The sequence below is a fragment of the Gadus chalcogrammus genome, chromosome 17 (genome assembly GCF_026213295.1).
Source record: "Gadus chalcogrammus isolate NIFS_2021 chromosome 17, NIFS_Gcha_1.0, whole genome shotgun sequence".
Taxonomy (NCBI): Eukaryota; Metazoa; Chordata; class Actinopteri; order Gadiformes; family Gadidae; genus Gadus; species Gadus chalcogrammus.
The window spans coordinates 7,815,480-7,834,362 of record NC_079428.1 but is presented as its reverse complement, the minus strand read 5'-3'; the positions used below and the strand labels follow the sequence as shown (position 1 = coordinate 7,834,362).

The 18,883-nt window shown below is 47.8% G+C and overlaps 1 protein-coding gene across 1 annotated transcript in view; it reads left to right on the top strand.

The window, feature by feature from the left end:
- The window catches only part of LOC130370323 (pyruvate carboxylase, mitochondrial-like), a 254,949-nt gene that overhangs the window by 191,790 nt on the left and 44,276 nt on the right, over positions 1-18,883 (top strand). The window contains exons 13-14 of the mRNA XM_056576055.1: positions 10,099-10,243; positions 10,878-10,967. Of these exons, the coding sequence (XP_056432030.1) occupies positions 10,099-10,243; positions 10,878-10,967 (235 nt within the window). The remainder of the gene's footprint in view (positions 1-10,098; positions 10,244-10,877; positions 10,968-18,883) is intronic.

Genomic DNA, 18,883 nt, shown 5'->3' with positions numbered 1-18,883 from the left:
AGTACCTCTTCAGCCTGGGAGCCATGAGCAATGTAACCGCAAAAAAAGCAGTCCTGGCCCCCTATTGCTCTGTTAACTTGTGCCAGGCTTCCTAAGAGAGAGAGAGGTGGATATAAGCCCTGGCTCAATACCTAGAGGGGGTGTTCCAGACATGTGCTGGGCATCCATGGACCCACCGCCTAAACTGGCCTGGCAGTGGACTCTGTGTGGAGGGGGGCGGTGTGGATCAGCACACGGGGAAGCTGCCAGGGCCCTTCTAATGCTGATTTCTTGGTGTTGTCTTTACCTGAACTGCGATTTTTGTAAATAGACACACGCACACGCACACACACACACACACACACACACACACACACACACACACACACACACACACACACACACACACACACACACTCCCATACACACACTCCCATACACAAACGCGCCCACACACACACGCACACACATTGAGACACACGCACGCGCGTGCGCATATGCAGACACGCACGCACGCACACACGCAAGCATATGCAGACACACGCAAAAAAAACACACCCTGTACAGATCCACCGCTATACCTCTCCCTTTACTGCCCACGGGGGTCCCATGCATCATGTGAGGGAGCAGAGAGTGCCTTTGATGTACTGCTGGAGTGGTGCTGGAGCCGTTTCACAGGGAATAGTTACTTTACTCCCCTGTTCCTGCTGTTGTTTGGTCGAAGGCCGCCGGTGTTGTTTTCCGTTAGGTCTTCACATTAATTAGAGCAGCTTTGCTGCCTGCTTTTTAGGCTCTGTTTGGTTTTGTTGTTGTCCTAGTGGCCTGGTCCCGTTTCATACATCTTCTCCCCGTGAAGTTTGTTCTTTAATTTGGTTATTAGGAAATTAATGACTGGTGTGTGTGTTTGTGTGTGTGTGTGTGTGTGTGTGTGTATGCATGCGTGTGTGGAACTTAACTTCTCAGCGCTTGAGTTTGAAGGGGACGACTAATGATGTCGCACCGGCGTCCCGCTGAGCCTGCCAGCCCCGTGGCAAAGGTCTTTATCCCCGTCCCATTCTCCCATTGTGCTGCGGGCCCTGACCCCTCTCCCCTCGCCCTATCACGCTCGGCCTTTTGTGTGCCATCCTCCACGGCTATTCTTTCCTCCTATCCTCCCCGGCCCGAATCGATTTTCCCTCTCCCCCCGCAGCTACCCTCGGACCACTCCAGGTCCCTACGGCCCTGGTCCGATAGCAGCCATTGTGGTGGCTCTGGAACCCCAGCCCCCCCCCCAGGACCCTGTAAAACAGCCCACGGGCTGGAAATGCGGTCTATTGCAATCAGGTTGCAGAACAAAACCCGCATCAAAGTCAGCACGGAGGGGACAAAACACTTTGTGTGTCCGTTAAGAAATTTGTGAAAGGCCTTTTTCATAGAGGGATTCAAGAGTCGTGATTTAATCAGGTTGTTTGTTTCCTTTGCAGTGTACGAAAAATCATGGTGCAGTTTACTATGACACGTCAAACGGAAGACTCCAGGTTTAGGGTACCCTGTAGTACCCGAGGATGGGATAGGAATCGGACCCTATTGGCATTCAAAGGTCTAATATCTGCAAATGCAAATGTCCGATTCCAGGTTGAAGTCTAGTTTCTGACGTGTTTGACCAGGCTTGATGTGCAATCAAAAACACAAAAATATTCCTGCCGTTTTTTAAAATCTCAACCAGTAGTGATGACTCATCAAAACCCGAGCCGTCGTGCCATAATGGACGCCTACGATTACCTCCGGGGCCCCCAGGTGTCACCTGCAGCCCCCCCCCCCCCCCCCCCCCCCCCCCCCCCCCCCATGCTCACCTCAGGTGCCCGTGAGGTGAGTGGGACGTGACCGGCCCACCAATGCGCCTCGGTTCAGCCCAGATTCCCGGGGCTAAACCTATGAATTTTTAATGTTCCCGCCCCGCCGCCAGCAGCCTGTGGATCCGTCCTGCGTTCCGCCTCATCCTAAACCCCCCGCTCCCCCTCTCTTGATGTTGCCAGGGGTTTTTTTTTTGGCGGGGAAGAGTCAATCAGACACCAGATGATTCCCCCGGTTGGACGTCGCTCTCAGGCGTGGCTCCTCTAGCCTGCTGTGCTCGTGTGGTCTGTGGCGGGCGTGTGTGTCGTGACCTTTTATAGAAAGTGACCTGTGTTCGCGTTTTCGGGGGGGCGGGGGGAGGAGGGAACTCGACCCCGCTTCGTGACTCTCGCTGCGTTCGCTCACTTTACGCCCAGCGTCCGATGGCGCCGTCCCTCGCATCTGTATCCCGCCGTAGGGTGTGTCTGAAGAAACATCTGTGCCAAGCTGTCTGACTTGACGGTCTCTCCTTCTGCTCTGCGTTTCACTGCATGCTGCCGTGCATGTCATGAAGAAGGCGGAAGCTAAATTGCTAACATCTAGCTTGTGGGCTGGAAGGCTGACCCCTACTGGTCGAGTGTGTGTGTGTGTGTGTGTGTGTGTGTGTGTGTGTGTGTGTGTGTGTTGTGTAAATGGTGTGTGTGTGACATGGGAGGTGTATGATCATAAGTGTGGTTGAAAATAGATTGTCGCGCTAGAGTCTAGACCAAGAGGGCATGGCTGGGTGTCGCAAAGTGTTTCATCCGGCTGATATCTGTCACGTTAGTCATATGTCGACAGGAGGAAAAGCCCGAACTGTCACACAAACATCTCTTCATCTTTGTGTGATGGAGTGTGGTGGAGTGTAAAAACGGCCCGACCGATTCCTCCACTACATGACGACGATAGCGGCGGCCAAAGAAATGGAATCGGGGGGCCCTGTCCCCCCCGGCCACACTGCGAAACAGCTCTCCTCCTGCTCTGTCCCGAGTGGACAGGAAAGCATTTCTATTGAGTCATTGATTTTGATTCAAGTGGGAGAGAGAGAGAGGAGGGCGGAGGAAAGCAACTTCAAAGCAAACAAAATGCTTCAATTAAGTGGTCCTGCTGGGCGTTTTTTTATTTTTTTCCGGGCACTCCCAGTTAGCAGAGGAATGTTCTCTGAGGCCCGCTAGCAGTCACTGCTGATGACTACTGCTGTTTCAGCACCACGGACAGCACCGACTCTTCACCATGTCCAATGTTGGTTTGCTATATCTTGTTCTACGTCTCCTAAACTAGAAAAATATAACTCGTAGCCAGGGGGAGAATTCGCACCCACCGAGAACATCCCTCAATAAGTGAGTGAAACATCTCATTTGCGCTCAAACTTTACTTCTGTAATAGTGTGACGTCAGACTGTGCAGTGGCTGAAGTGCAGAAGTCCCACCACCAGGCTACCGACAATGTTTAAAACTTCATGCCGGGGTGCAGACACACCCACCAAGCGGTCGACCAATCGCAACCGAGTGGGCGTGTTGACCAATCACAGCAGAGGAGGGGGAGGCGGAGGGAGGGGGGCCTTAAAGCAACATGATACAAAACAGAGCGTTTTTGAAAGACACTGAAATTGGTTTTGCGGAATTGAACGGTGTGAGAATAATAAGGAGCATTTTTAACATGCAAGGCATGTAAACCTATTCTAGTAGTACCCCAAAGGCAATTATTAACCCTAAAATAGCATGACATGGCATCTTTAACACGTACGTAAGCCTGCTTTGAGTGCCCCCGTTTCACCCCCAGAGGTGATCGTCTGATTGGACACACCCGCCTGTGATGTCACTAGAGTCTACCCAACGTCAAGCCTCGTGGTAAAATCGTGGCCCTTTAAGAATGCTTCCTTGGAACACAGTTTTATTTATGGTTTTATTAAAATGTGTCATGCTATGAATAATGTTGTTTTTATTAAATTCAGGGGGGAAAAAAACAACGTTGGTATTTCCGATAGTTTGTGCATTCATGCATACGATATGCTTTATGTGTGGTTGAATTTATGATTTTGTAATGGTTGGGACTGCACACCCCAAAAAATCTAACACACACACACACACACACACACACACACACACACACACACCGACACACACACACACACACCGACACAGGCGAATGCCAGCAATCCGTTGAGGATCAGTCCCGTCAAATAGACAATTTTGGTCTCAATCTATCACGCTGTGGGCTGTGGATGTAAATTTAATTCGGGGGTGCTGTAGGACTTGGCGGGAGTGGAAATGGTTCCAGGCCAGGATTTGGCCGCTGAAATCGAAAAAACAAATGTCGTCCTGCCATGGCCCCGATGCAGAGTTCCGCTCCGACTTTTGGGATTTCAGTGGTCCAACCGTCCCTCCCCCAACCCTCAACCGTTTCCCTGCAGGGGATGAGTTGAGATTTTCAGCACAGATTACAGCCTTGCATTGTAGATGTAGCCGTGACCGAGCTATTGTGAAGGACTGTTATCTTCATCTTTTGCATCTTTGCAAAACATTTCATGGGGAGGACAGAGAGAGGAAGATGGAGAAAGGGAGGGAGGGTGTGTGAGAGCGAGAGAGGGGAGTTGAGGATTATATAGTACTACATATCTATTATAATACAGAGATGGGAGAGAGAGATGGAAAGAAAAAATGGGAAATAAGGGGAGAGAGGGTAGAAAAGGGGGAGAGAGAGAGAGAGAGGAAGCCGGATGGGGAGATATATATGGGGAGAGAGAGGCAGAGAGATAGTGGCTGAGAGATAAATAGAGGGAGGGCCAAACGGAGAACTGCAGACGGAAAGTCATTCCAGCATTGTCATTGTCCAGTTGTTATTTCTTATTATTACACAGGTCTTTTCAACGTTCCGTTCACTTGCATGGGCACTTCACAACTTCCGGCGGTCAATTATTTTTCAATTATTATTTTTTTGGCAACGGATGAATATGACCGCTGTCAAGGTAAACAAAAGGACTTTTTGCCTTTGGTATCACTCCGCACGTAGTCCGGTAACTTGTCAATGTAATAAGCGGGACATGTATCAACCCAAGCGCTGTCGGTTGCTAAGCGACGACGTCAACGTCTTGGGCGGACTATTTCTCTGCTGATCAACACTATGAATGCTGGTAACAAATAAATTGTAAATAAATTGTTTCTTTTTGGGAAGTAGCCGTGTAATAAGCAGGATAATGTATAGAACTTTGCCGGTCATTATCGAAAAATAAGCCCCTTCATGGCGAAGCAAGACACCTCCGCTGCGCATCGGTGTCCTGTTCGCCCTGTCGGGGCTTATTTTCTCGATAAAGACCGGCGTTCTATACATTATCCCTTACATATCCAACTCTATTTCTCCTATCCATTCTGCCTCCGGCACAAGGCGCCAGCTCCCAGGGACGGACGCAGAGGCAGTCGAACCGCTCAGAGTCCCGGGTAGCCGAGCGGGGCGGGGCGGGGCAGGATGGGGGGAGGGGGGGGGGGGGGGTGCGGAGAACGCAGCGGAGGAAAGGATTGGGGATGGATGAGGAGAGAGCGCAGTATCGCCCGTACCTCTGCATTCGGAGGCAGGGTTTCGGATGCCGGTGTACGTCAATGTCGAACCAATCTTGACATTCTTCTCTGCCCGACAGAGGACCACATTCACCACGATGGCATGTGCACACAGAAACACACAAGGTCCATGTGTGACCTTCACCAAAAGCCATTACCGGAAATCTGAGCTTTGACGTCCAACTGTTTGCGCGCGTATGTGCGTGTGCACATGCGCGTGTGTGTGGTTAGGTGTGTATCTATGCGCTACACTATCTACACTATGGCTGTGTCCCGAACAAAGAGGGGAGGGGGAGAAAGGCAGAGAGACGGACAGACAGAGAGAGGCAGAGACAGACAGATCCAGAGAAGGAGACAGACGGTGGGAGAGAGGGATTGATTTATAATGGCTGTGAGTAGAGGTAAATGTAAGAGCAGCTCTATGTTGAACCGTCAGCAGGCCTTGGCACAGCGCTGTGGGGAAGATTGATGGTTCTCCACCTCTGATACTTTATTGAGTTAAAGCACCGGTATTAGAAACGGCCCTCTGAACGGATTGGTTCAGCAGCCGGCCGATATAACTTGTCATTCTCGGCTCCCTCGGCTTGGCATGTCGTGCGTCGGCCTTGGATCGAAGTCGACGTTTACATGTACTCATTTATTCAGCCGCCTTTGTTCAAAGTGGTTCGCAGGTTAGGCCAGGGACGTGGGAAGTCGGTCCGAGTCGGGGCTGCTGAGAGGAATAATATCTATATGATGACGTCATAATAAAGATTCAAGATTCAAGAAAATCGATAAATCAATAAATGCGGCGCAACACTCATGGTTTTCGTATTAATATGGCCAGCAACATTTTACACCAGTTTTAGAATGTTAGGGGCTGCTGCAGTACCCTCAGCACCCCCCCTTCCCGCGCCCCTGGGTTAGGCCACGAACAATCAAAGTGTCTGATCAAAGGAAGAATAGTTGTGAAATGAAATATGATCGCTGCATGGGCGAGTTTAGTGCTGTGAAATAACTGTTGAGTAGCAATACAGGAAGCAAAAGAACGCTGATGGATAATTCATTTTTTGGGGTAATCGGTGGTAGTTGGTGCATGGCAACAATTCAATTCAAGTCATTTTTATTTGTATAGCCCTTAATAACCATTAAAGCCTCAACGGTCTTAACAGGACAAATATTTATGACAGCAGGTCATAACAACACGGTACGGTGTTAATGGATGAATCCGTTAATGGAGGACACGGGGCTTAGAACAGAGAGGTACACTCAGAACCCTTAGTCGGTGGATGAGATGTTCCCGGGGGAGATGTGGAGACAGTGGGGGGGCCGTTTTGAGTTGGGGAGGCTCGGTAGTTGGATCATCTGGCTCGGAAGCAACTAGTTAAATCCTTGGCAGGAACGTGACAGGTCACCTCAAATATGTTATATAAAGTGCCAAAACACACTATGGTGGGATTAAAATTTAAACTGCCGCAGCTTCTATGAATTTTCTTACTGTCTCTCAAGCGATTTATTCTGTCCTCTAAAATCCCATTCCCCTCTAAACGCTCTCAAATCAATGTAATATGGGAGAAAATTGTAGGGTACAGTAGAGAATTTATAAGAAGATCTCTCTCTGTATCTTTCTTACTGTCTCTGTCTTTGTGTCTGTCTGTCTGTCTGTCTGTCTGTCTGTCTGTCTGTCTGTCTGTCTGTCTGTCTGTCTGTCTGTCTGTCTGTCTGTCTGTCTGTCTGTCTGTCTGTCTGTCTGTCTGTCTGTCTGTCTGTCTGTCTGTCTGTCTGTCTGTCTGTCTGTCTGTCTGTGTCTCTCTCTCTCTCTTTCTGTCAATCTTTTCCTCTATCCTTCTCTCTCTCTGTCTGTCTTTCTGTGTGTCTTTCTCTTTCGTCTGTCTGTCTTTCTGTGTGTTTAAGCGTCTCTCTCTCTCTGTCTCTCTCCCTCTGTATCTTTTGCTGTTTCCCTCTCTATGTCCATGTCTCTCTTCCTCCTTCCCTGGTTTATACAAATACATGTGAAACTAGTTGGACAGTGAATGTTTCTCCACTGCTTTGAGCGTTATATATTTGAGCCAATATTCAGTAATAAATCACTTTATATTCTGTTCCCAGCTCCTCCCGCAAAACCAGACCAATGGGCTTGGTTCTGCATGTCCAACCGCAATGTGAAGTCACCTCGCTATGTAATCACCAGCTTAGCCGCACTGCCCAGTGTGTGCGTGTGATTGTGTGTGTGTGTGTGTGTGTGTGTGTGTGTGTGTGTGTGTGTGTGTGTGTGTTTGTGCACTGTGCCAGTTACACACAGTGTACCATTGGGTCTTCTTAGTGTGTCTCTAATTCCCTATCAGTGATTTTAAACTCTTGTACATTTCTCTACACTTTCTAGGCAAAGTCTGTTTATTGCCTTTTTCACTACCTCCTCCTCCTCCTCCATCCTTTTCACTCGTCCTCCTCCTCTTCTTCTCCTGTTCGCCAAGCTCTTCACTCCCACTCACTCGGCTGTCAAGAATCCATCTTGATTGTGATGAAAGAAATAAATAATAATATAAAGGAACATCAGTCATTGCTCCTGGTGCACCCTCTCATGTGCACTGCCGCACAGCTCCTGTGAGTCTCGCTCTCTGTGCTCTATGCTGCCTTGGTGTTGGTCTGATCAACCAATTTTCACCCGCAGTGTCCATGCACACTTGCATTTAGCCTCCCTCTCTCACTCACTTACTCACCCTCTCTCTGTCTCTCACTCACTCACCCTCTCTCACATTCTCTCTCACATTTTCTCTATCTCTCTCTCTCTCTGTCCCTCGCTCACTCGCACCATCTTTCACAGCGCTAATATTGAGCTGTGTGTGCCTATACTTCCAATTATTGAGCTCATGGATGGTGTGTGTGTGTGAGACAGATAGTCATCGCACTTCAATGTGTCAACATGTGTTTTATCCATATAAATGTACCGTGTGTGTGCGTATGTCAATCCTCCGTCGTTCAATTTATGAAGCTTGTGAACGCTGTGTGTGTTTCTGTCACGGCCCGTCAATATCATCTTATCTGTGTGTGCTTGTGTTGGAGAGAGAGATGTGCGTGTGTGTGTTCTATATGTGTGTGTGTGTGTGTGTGTGTGTGTGTGTGTGTGTGTTCTATATGTGTTCGTGTGTGTGTGTGTGTGTGTGTGTGTGTTCTATATGTGTTCGTGTGTGTGTGTGTGAGAGAGAGAGAGATTTTTGTGGGTATGTGTGTTTAGGAGAGAGATCTGTTTGGGAGAGGGAGGTGAATTTGTGTGTGTGTGTGTGCGTGCTTCCATAAAGGTAAGCGTCTTTTTTAGTGAGAGTATTCTCGGCTCAGGGAGATGTTGTCCAACCAATCACAGCGGTCTCCCCTGGGGGGCGGGGTCTCTCCATCCGGTGTGTTGACGCTTTAAAGGGGCCTGTTTGATCCCTGCTGATCCACCGCCGTGTTTCACTATCTCCATTACTGGTTAATAGCAGATCTTGGAGGGGAGGAAACCACGCCGGCATGTTGGATTAGGGTGTAATCTCCAGATAAACATATCTGTGCTTCACCTGTTTATCTGTGTTTTCCTTCTTGTGTATTTCCCCCCCCCCCCCCCCCCCCCCCCCCCCCCCTGCATTTTTCATCGTGTCTAAATTCTCCCTTTCTGACCATCTTTCTCTCTCTATTTTTCTCTTGGTCATCCTTCCCCTCGCTCTTTCTCTCCTCTCTCTTACTCAGCCTCAGTCTTCTCCCTTCTCTCCTTCTCCCCTCTCTTAGACTCTTGTGGTCTTGCTCCTGTCTTTTTCCTCTTCCTCCCCCTTTCTCCCCCTTTTTCTATAACTTTCCCTGTCTGTCTTACCCTTGTCTTTCTTCCCCTCATCCCTGCACACACCGTTACCCTTCCTCCCCCTGCCTTCTCTCCCTTCGGTTCTCTTTGTCTGTCTGTCTGTCTGTCTGTCTGTCTGTCTGCCTGCCTGTCTGCCTGTCTGCCTGTCTGCCTTGCTGCCTGCCTGTCTGTCTGTCTGTCTGTCTGTCTGTCTGTCTGTCTGTCTGTCTGTCTGTCTGTCTGCCCTACTGTCTGCACTTCTGTCTGTCTTCCCTACTGTCTGTCTGCCCTACTGTCTGTCTGCCCTACTGTCTGTCTGTCTGTATCTGTACTGCCAAACTCCTGAGACTCAGTTCCTGTGTTAAATTTAAACTGCTATCATACCTTCTTAGACGGATACACGGCTGAGCCCGCACATAATTAATTAGCTTGATTACATTTTTATAGAACAACAACAATTCCACAACAATTCCAACAGAATCTGGCAATTAAATTCATAAATCAGTTCTGCCAACTTACTTATTTTTGTTTCTCAGCATGCTTGTCTGTGTGTGAGCGACAAGTGTGTGTGTGTTTGTGTGTACATCTGTGTTTGCGTTGTTGATGGTAATTTTGAGGAGCACAAAGTAAGATTGGAATCGTAAACGGATTATATAGTCTTGCGTCTGTTAGCTCGGATGCTTATGTCTTGCCTGAGAAGCTGCTTTCAGCTTCGTTATCTCTTAGCTTTACTTGACTTACAATGGTGTGTGTGTGTGTGTGTGTGTGTGTGTGTGTGTGTGTGTGTGTGTGTGTGTGTGTGTGTTCTTACAATGCTGTTCTCACCACTGTCTTTCTTTATTCTAAAATCAATATTTTGATTTGTGGTTGTATGCTTGCGTGTGGTTAATTAATGGCCTCTCCCCTCTCTCTCCCCCCGTGCAGACCAACATCCCCTTCCTGCAGAATGTTCTCTCCAACACCCAGTTCCTCCACGCCACGGTGGACACCCAGTTCATCGACGAGAACCAGGAGCTCTTCAACCTCAAGCCCACGCAGAACCGTGCCCAAAAGCTGCTGCACTACCTTGGTCAGTGTGCACGCGCATGTACACACAAATAATAAATACATATGATATAATATAAAACTTAAATTTAAACATAATGTTGGATGCTCTTTCCCTCTCACACACTGGAGAAGAAACATTGGAGAAGTATTCAAAATTAAAAGGGGGGCCACAGAGAGAACCGCTGAGATTATTGTGGAGCCATCGTCACGGAAACGGACAAAAGCAGTTTCAGGGAGTGAAAGGCATATATATCGCTAACCTTGAGCACTAGCAGACCTCCATTTAAAGAATGAGAAGAAACATTTCGCTCTGGCGGAAAACCTTTTTGAGTGGTTTATGGTATGTCAGCAAGTACATCAAATGACCTCAGACTTTTACTCTGAAGTCTGTATTGGGTTAGAATATTTCAATCATGTCAGTATGTGTTTCAGCAAAAATATTCCTCGTTCATTTCCTTCAAGCGTTGATAATGCTAGAAAAAAATAAGAAATGGATTACATGGATTAAATGTCATATCAATGATTTCATAAGCTTTAGTTTGCATTTGCATTGACAAACCGAAAAAATGACACAGTACTAAACAAATGGAATTATAAGTTTGATGTTATGTGTAATGCATAACATCATAACAATGGTTTTGTTTGTGATCCCGCAGGTCATGTGATGGTGAACGGACCGACCACACCCCTTCCCGTGAAGGCCAAGCCCTCGGCCATCGACCCCGTCATCCCTCCCGTTTCCATGGGTGCGTACCGCCAGACGGGCAGCCTCATCGCCCTCTTCCTATTCTATTAAGACTCTCCGAAGGCTCACACTCATGAAAACATAGAGGGCAGCGGTCCGTGTGGAAAACGGCACGGCTACTGGTTTGACAGGTTTCACTGCGATTTCTACAATGTGTCACTGTTTGAGGAATCGATTAGTAAGGGGATTCCCGAGGCTCAGAGGCTGAAGCCGTCCCCTGGAGAACCCAACCCACCTAGGCACAATTTGCATCGTAGTGTATTTTATCCCGCGGACATGAGCGACACCTCGTCCCATCTCTGCTTCGGCCCGCCCATCCTGTTTTTCGTCCCTCTCCTTTCCATAACCGCACTGCTCCAATAGCCATATATGTATATCTATATCTCGTGAGTCTCATAGCATAATTGCATTCAGCCAAATTGTGCTATCTAACCTAACTCTACTCTCTTAATGCTGCTGATTCACTGCGCCTCATTGGCTATATCATAACCCAATCCGAGTGCTTTTTACGTTCCATAATCACGGTCAATTGAGTCATCTATTTGACACAGGCATATCTTGCGGTAAATACAAGATAAACCTTAAAGGGTCACTGTGTAGGAATTGTATTTTCATTCAAACAAAGAGTGCTCTCTAGCGCCTCACTTCTTCAAACCGGTGTTACTACCTGGTTGCAACTACGGTAGTGGCCAATTTCCACCGGAACCGGCACGGCAGTGAATATAGGCTATTCCACTGGAGACGGCACCGGCACGGCACGGAACCGTCCCCAAACCGGCTCTTCGTTTGTGATACTTGCCTCTTCTCTTCTATTCTAAGTTGCCGGTTCGCAGCCGTGTCTCAGAGCACGTCTACAGCCAATCAGTTTGCTTTTGCTCATGAAAATTCAAGCGATCGACCCCTATGCAATTCACAGGGTATTGTGATATTATACAGTCTATCTATTGTATCGATTGCTAATCAGTGGCAAAGAAGAAATGAAAGTCTGCGTCGATGCCTCGCAAGTCCAGTGTCGCGAGCGGATGTTGCTACGACATCTAGGAATCAAAGCGTATTTAATCGGTTATAATATTGATGTGTAGGGGTTGATTATAACTCGTGAATAATATTGTATGAATCATCTAATCATAATCATTTTTACAATTCATATAGGCCTATTATAATTGTGCACGTCTTGAGCCATCAATCGGAACATGTCCGTGCCGCTGTATGTGCTAAGAATCTTAGACAACATGTCATCCAGTACTACCTCATCGAGTTTTCGTTCGGGTGCTGAGATACGTTATTAGGTACGTTAACAAACTTCAAACTGCATTGTATCATTAGTGTGGGCATGTATGAGTAATTACTCCATGACCAAGAGAGTTAATTAACTCGCCATTTTTATATAGTTTTTTATTGGTTACATTACTATGTCGTAGTCTAGCCTATAGCATCAGTTAGCAACTTGACACATAACAAACACAAACATTTTTTACTAGTGCTTATATTGCTCTACAACACATTAACTATGGGCTAATTATAAGTGATCCATTCTTTATTCGTTGTACATGCATTGTCAGATCATCATAATTAGTTGATTCAACAGTAGGGAGTGGACAGAGAGGCACTGGATCGTTGGGAGGTAGTTGGCATGAAATTAAACCCTTATTCAATCAAACATAGGCTATGCTGCTATCCAAGGACGAGGCTGTTTAGGCTCTTAACTACACGTGTTCTACCGTTATGCTGCCTTTGTACTGAATTTCACAACCAAGCAATGAGACCGGCCTGTAATTTAGACAGTAACATTGACTTACCTGTCGAGAAGAAAGCAGGCAACTTCAGCATCCCTTTGAAAATTGTAATCCTTCATTAGCTCCTTAAACCTGGGAAAAGCTACCCTGATGTTTACCCTCGTATTTTGAATTTGCTCGTCATGTTGCTGTTTTTAATTCCCTTTTTCCCTTTTTTGGCAACGAGGATTCGTTCTCCTGTTGCGTGGCATTCGTTTGATCGTGCATTATAAACAAAAGTGCAGTCGAGGCTTTCAAATTTGCCGGGGCAGTGACAAGCGTGTCTCTCTGAGCTCCTTCTACGTTTTAGTCACGCTGGCTCATAGCGAAAAGGCATTTAGCCGGCTAGAACCACCTAGTGCTCTGTCCCTTTCGGCCGCCTTTCATAGTCCGGAAGAACATGGATGCCTCCTTAGGACTTACCCATTCAATATAAATAAGATAATATAAATATAAGAAATCATTCGCTCAGGGGGATAAATCAGATTAATGGCAGAGGTGAATTTACACCAATGCGGACATATTAATGAATGAAGACATTCATTTTAGCTAATACATTACTTAAAACTCTACACAGTGTCCCTTTAAAATATGACTCAGGCAATTATGCTATGAGGCTAATGATATTAAACCAAATGGCGTCTCCTCGTCCCCAGTAATGATCTGCTCGTCAGCACATGGAGGTAGTAACCTGTTCCCTGGAGTCGCTCCCTATTTCCTGGGGCCATCCGTGCCCAGAACACAGCCCCCATCGGGGCCAGGGGCGGAGACAGTCAGATGGTTCACAGGCTCTGCCTGGTGATGGATCGGTTGCCCGGTTTGCGTCCTGTACCGCCCCAGGAAGCTGACACTCCTTAAACCCCACCTCCAGTTCGAGGGAGGACCAGGGGGGGGGGGGGGGGTGTATGCTTTGACTCCGGATAAGGTCCTTGCTTCTCCCCCCGAGATGCAAGCCTTCGGGGACCACCCACGTTTGAACAACCTGTCGATGAGTTTTCATGTCCGTGCTAAAGATTCGAGTCAAGAGGCCATGGGAAATCCCGGCCTTTCATTGTCAGCTGTGTTTGGGGACACTTCCCAGCGGGCCTTGTGATGCTCCTTCAGCGAGGCCGTTGTTGGGACCTGTGGCTGCGCAATTTAAAAACCAATAGCTCATTTATTTTAAATGGAGCCGACTGCCTAATGAGCGGTTTATGTGCCGCTGTAGTTTTTTTCCGTCTTTCCTGTGGGTTCCCGCTCTGGGAATAACCGAGAAGGGAATCGTCTTGACTGATTAATTCATGATCATTTTTCAGCATATAGAGGAGGCTGGTGAACAGCTGAAGCAGCAATGTTATTTGTAATTTTACTCTCGAGTTGTCAGAGTTATCAGACGAGACCCTGTGCAAACAGTATGGTGGGCAGAATACATCTATTGGTTAGTGGGTTCAAATCCCACTTTCCACACTAACCCACTAAGGGGGTTCAAACTCAACTGTCAATCCTCACAAACTAAGGGGGTTCAAACCCCACTGTCTAGTCCCCCTGTAGGACTCGTTTATGGGATGCCCTGACCCTAACCTGCTCCTCTATAACATGTATCTAATAAATGTTCCGTACGTCACATGGGATAAAGGCATCTACTAAATGATTAAACGGTCAATTGTAAAGAAGGGAACGATTGAATATCTGCTGGTGGAGAAAATAGTTGATATGCCTATGCAGTCAGCGCTGTGTATCTAACCAGCTCCGGGAATTTCATGAATGTGATAGTATCTGCCTCCAGAGTCCCACTCGTGTGAGGGAGGAATCCTAATCGGGTTAACCAATCAAATCTCGTGTCTGAAATCCGCGCAGGACGGAATTATGTGTTATCAGAACAGAGCGGTAATCTTGTGTGTGTGTGTGTGTGTGTGTGTGTGTGTGTGTGTGTGTGTGTGTGTGTGTGTGTGTGTGTGTGTGTGTGTGTGTGTGTGTGTGTGTGTGTGTGTGTGTGTGTGTGTGTGTGTGTTTCTGCCTGTGCTGGTTTATTTATATCAATCTCATTGTGATGGCTCCCATCATCCCACGGTCAACCGAGGAGCACATGCCAGGGACATGTGCAAATCTTGACATGTTCACTGGCTCATGCCACTCTCTCTCACGCCCTTGAATGGGTTCCTTGCATACAGAAGTTTGAATTGAACTTTATTCGTTGTAAGTTGTAACACACAGACCACCATTAGCATTGTCGGTACCCTGATCCAACCGATATTCGGTACATGTGCTTTGTTAAATGATATCCACACAGATATTTCTTTCTTCACTTTTACCAATTTGTGGATTACTGCTCATGTAGATTCATTTAGTTTGTGGATTTTTGTCGAATATATCCCACGGCTGATCAATAGATCTGATCTGCAGAACACTAGATACACATTCCCACCCACACACACATCTCTAGATACACACATTGACTCACTCACACCTCTAACCTACGAACACGCCCTCACTGAGGTGAGCGCTCGACCGAGTCAGCCTTGCGGTGCACACTGCCACGCGCACGCTCCCCCGTGCACAGAAGCGTACCTAAACCTCCGTAATGAGATTTGTAATGTGCTTTTATCCTTTCTTTCATTTGACGGAGGGATGGAGAGGAGAGGGGAGATTAGTGCTTTATTATCTCACCCTGTGGACGGCTGGACAGAGTGAGAGTGGGAGGGAGAGAGATGGAGAGTGGGGGGGTGTAGAGGGAGGCAGACAGAGAGAGAGAGAGAGAGAGAGAGAGAGAGAGAGAGAGAGAGAGAGAGAGAGAGAGGAAGAAAAGGAGATGGACAGAAAGAGAGATACAGAGATGCAAGGAGGGTGAAATGGAGGGCTAGATCGAGGGATGGAGGCAGAGTAAGAGGAGGAGGGAGGGATGGAGACAGAACGATGGAAGACAGAGAGAGGACCGGGACCTGGAAGGAGAAAGGGATTATAAAGGTGCTGAGGGGCTTAGGGAGTGCTGCATAAGATTGTCTGGCAGCGGTTTCGCCCTGAAAATAGAGAATCGATGGGAGGCAGTGTTCAATGTCCTGTATCGAAAATGTTCAACTGTAACGGCAGCTCCACCGCGCCTCTTCTCTCTCTGTTCTACACGCCGATGCAATTTATTTGATCACCTCAGTTTAGCGCTGTCAGGCAGAGCAGAAGCACCTCTCTCTGTGTCTCTCTGCACACTGCAATCTCTCACACCAGGTCACGTTCGTCTCCGTCGATGAAGCATTAGATATTATTATGAGGCGGTTGAAGGTATGCTAAAGTTTGCGGGAAATGCCTCTTTTGAGCACGTGATGGATGTGGGTCAGTGGAGTTTCATTGATATTGATTAAACATCTCGGATTGATACTTGATCATTTCGTAGATTATGAGCTATAAATCTATCGGAGCCAGTAAAGCCTGTATATCAGAAATAAAAAAAGAGAGAGGGCTTTATTTAAGGTGCCCTAGGTAATAAATAAGAGCTATCATTTGAGGGCAATGTGTTAGAAATGGACAACTGCACCACACTTATCAGCAAGCTATTACCAGTTGAAAGAGACTATGAGAATATCTCAGAACTTTCCGAGCTTAAGCAGCTTTCTTAGTGAAGTTATTCCCGGTGGATCCAGTCGCTCCATCACCAGATTTAGCTCTGTCCAAACTTCTTGAGGTCTTGGCTGCGTTACAGTGACCCGGTGGAAATGTGCTCGGTGCACGGCCCTGCCCTCCAAACCCGTGGACCGGGGCGGTCCTCATGGACCTGATCAACTTTTAATATGTGTAAATGTATGCATTTCCACCACCAAAAATCAAGTTCACACCCACGGCTCTTTGCAGAACCGAGGAAAATATAAACACCATTGGAAAATGTCACTGTCGGAAAGATTATGTCATTAACGCAGTGATATCTGTGTCTTAAAATTCATGTATGTTAGCACTGCAATTTGTTTTTTGAGCCCGATTAAGAGTGACTACATACACCCCTGAGTGACACGGAGTGACAACAAAATTGAGTCTGGTGCCCAAAGCGCCACACTAAGTATTTTCCCTGCTGCTGACAGAAAGAAGGAAAAAAACGGTGTTCCAATGATTGGATGGGAATCTGGAGCCAGGGGTGCTGACGGAAAGATACACACCATAAATTTCTTTCCTTGAAACTTCGACGACTTAACTTAAATCCCTTTTCTATTTGGACCAACTTTTCTGGCCCTTTCCCTCTTCTTTGTTTCCCCCGGTAACCAGCAGCAGCAGCACCTCCGCACACACTGTTCACCGGGCGGCTGCCGTCTGTCTGCGAGGAAAAGAACGAAGCGCAAAACTATAAATGGGCACTCTCCCACCAGGAAGAGGGCCGCCTTTCAGATATGAAACCCAACTCGAAAACTGACGACGGAAAGGAATTATTTGACTGTGTGTGTGTGTGTGTGTGTGTGTGTGTGTGTGTGTGTGTGTGTGTGTGTGTGTGTGTGTGTGTGTGTGTGTGTGTGTGTGTGTGTGTGCGTGTGCTTGCGTTCGTGTGCTTGCACGTGGAGCACTCCAGCCGTGGCCAGTGAAAGAAGCAGAAAAGAAGAAAAGATATTATGGGCTGTCGTGCATTCCCAGCATTTCGGTTCCGTGTGTGTTTCTGGAATAAGATGAATCCAGACACATGCTGGATGAGAGGAGGCCTAAAGAGGGCGAGAGAGACGTTGGTTATATAAGGAGCAACATGGGACGAAGCAAGAGCAAATATTGTCAGCCTAGAGAGGGGAGAGATAGGGAGGCACAGCGATGAGGCGGTAGGGAGAGACGGGTTTAAAGGAGACAGGAGAGTATGGAGGTGCTGTCTCGGTGTCAGCCCAAAGTCGTGTGTGTGCGTGCGCATGAGTGTGTGTGTGTGTGTGTGTGTGTGTATGTGTTTGCTGGTAAGTGGGTCAGCTATCTAGCGTTGTTTGAACCCTTGGGATGCACATTTCTCCATTCTGTCTGTCACTGTGCATCTTCATCTCTCTCTCTTACTCTCTTGCTCTCTCTTTCTCTCTCTCCCTCTCTCCCTCTCTCCGTCTCCCCCTCCCTCCCTCCCCACCTCTTTGCAGCATTATACTCAAAACCTCCATTCCGCCATCATTAGATCATAATCAGTTTGCTTACCGGAAAAACAGGTCTACAGAGGATGCCATTGCCATTGTGTTACACACTCTACTATAACATCTTGAGCACAGGAACACATATGGAAGACTCCTTTTTGTTGACTCTAGTTCAGCCTTCAACACTATCCTGCCAAGGAAGCTACACAGCAAATTACGCAAACTCGGCCTGGACACCACATTATGCAACTGGATTTTGGACTTTATAACACAGCGCACACAACATGTCAGGATTGGCAAGCACGTCTCCCCCACCCTGCCCATGAACACCGGGGTCCCTCAGGGTTGCGTGCTCAGCCCACTTCTCTACACTCTTTTCACTCACGACTGCTGCTCCTCTTCTCCATCTTACCTCATAGTGAAATTAGCTGACGACACAACAGTACTCGGCCTCATCACAGGAAATGATGAGACCTCATACAGAGGGAGGCCGAGAGACTGGTAGAGTGGTGCAGTGATCACAACCTGGTTCTCAACACCACCAAGACCAAGGTGGTGGGCATCGATTTCCGCAGGGCCAGACACCTCAGCCACTCTGCACTCCTAATTGGAGAGGAGGAGGTAGAGAGGGTGTCCAACTTCACCTCTGCTCTGGGTAAGGCACAACAACGCCTCTTCTACCTGTGGAAACTTATAAGGGAAAAACTTCCACAGGGACTGATGGTCAACTTCTACCACTGCGCAGTAGAGAGCGTACTCACCTACGGACCACAGGTGTGGTTCTCCAGCTGCACCAGGGCAGAAATGGAGGCCCTCAACAGAGTGGTCAAGGCTGCGGGGAGGGTCATTGGGATAAGCCTCCCAGAGATCTCCACAGTCTTCACCTCCCGCTGCCTACGCCGGGCGAACAACATCCTACAGGACCAGTTCCACCCAGCGCACCATCTCTTCCAGCAACTGCCCTCTGACCGAAGATACCGTTCCATCCGCTCCAGGACCAACAGACTGACCAACAGCCTATATCCACAGGCTGTCAGACTGCTGAACGAACAACCTGCCCCCCGCACAACCCCACCCGACCCCTCGGTCACATA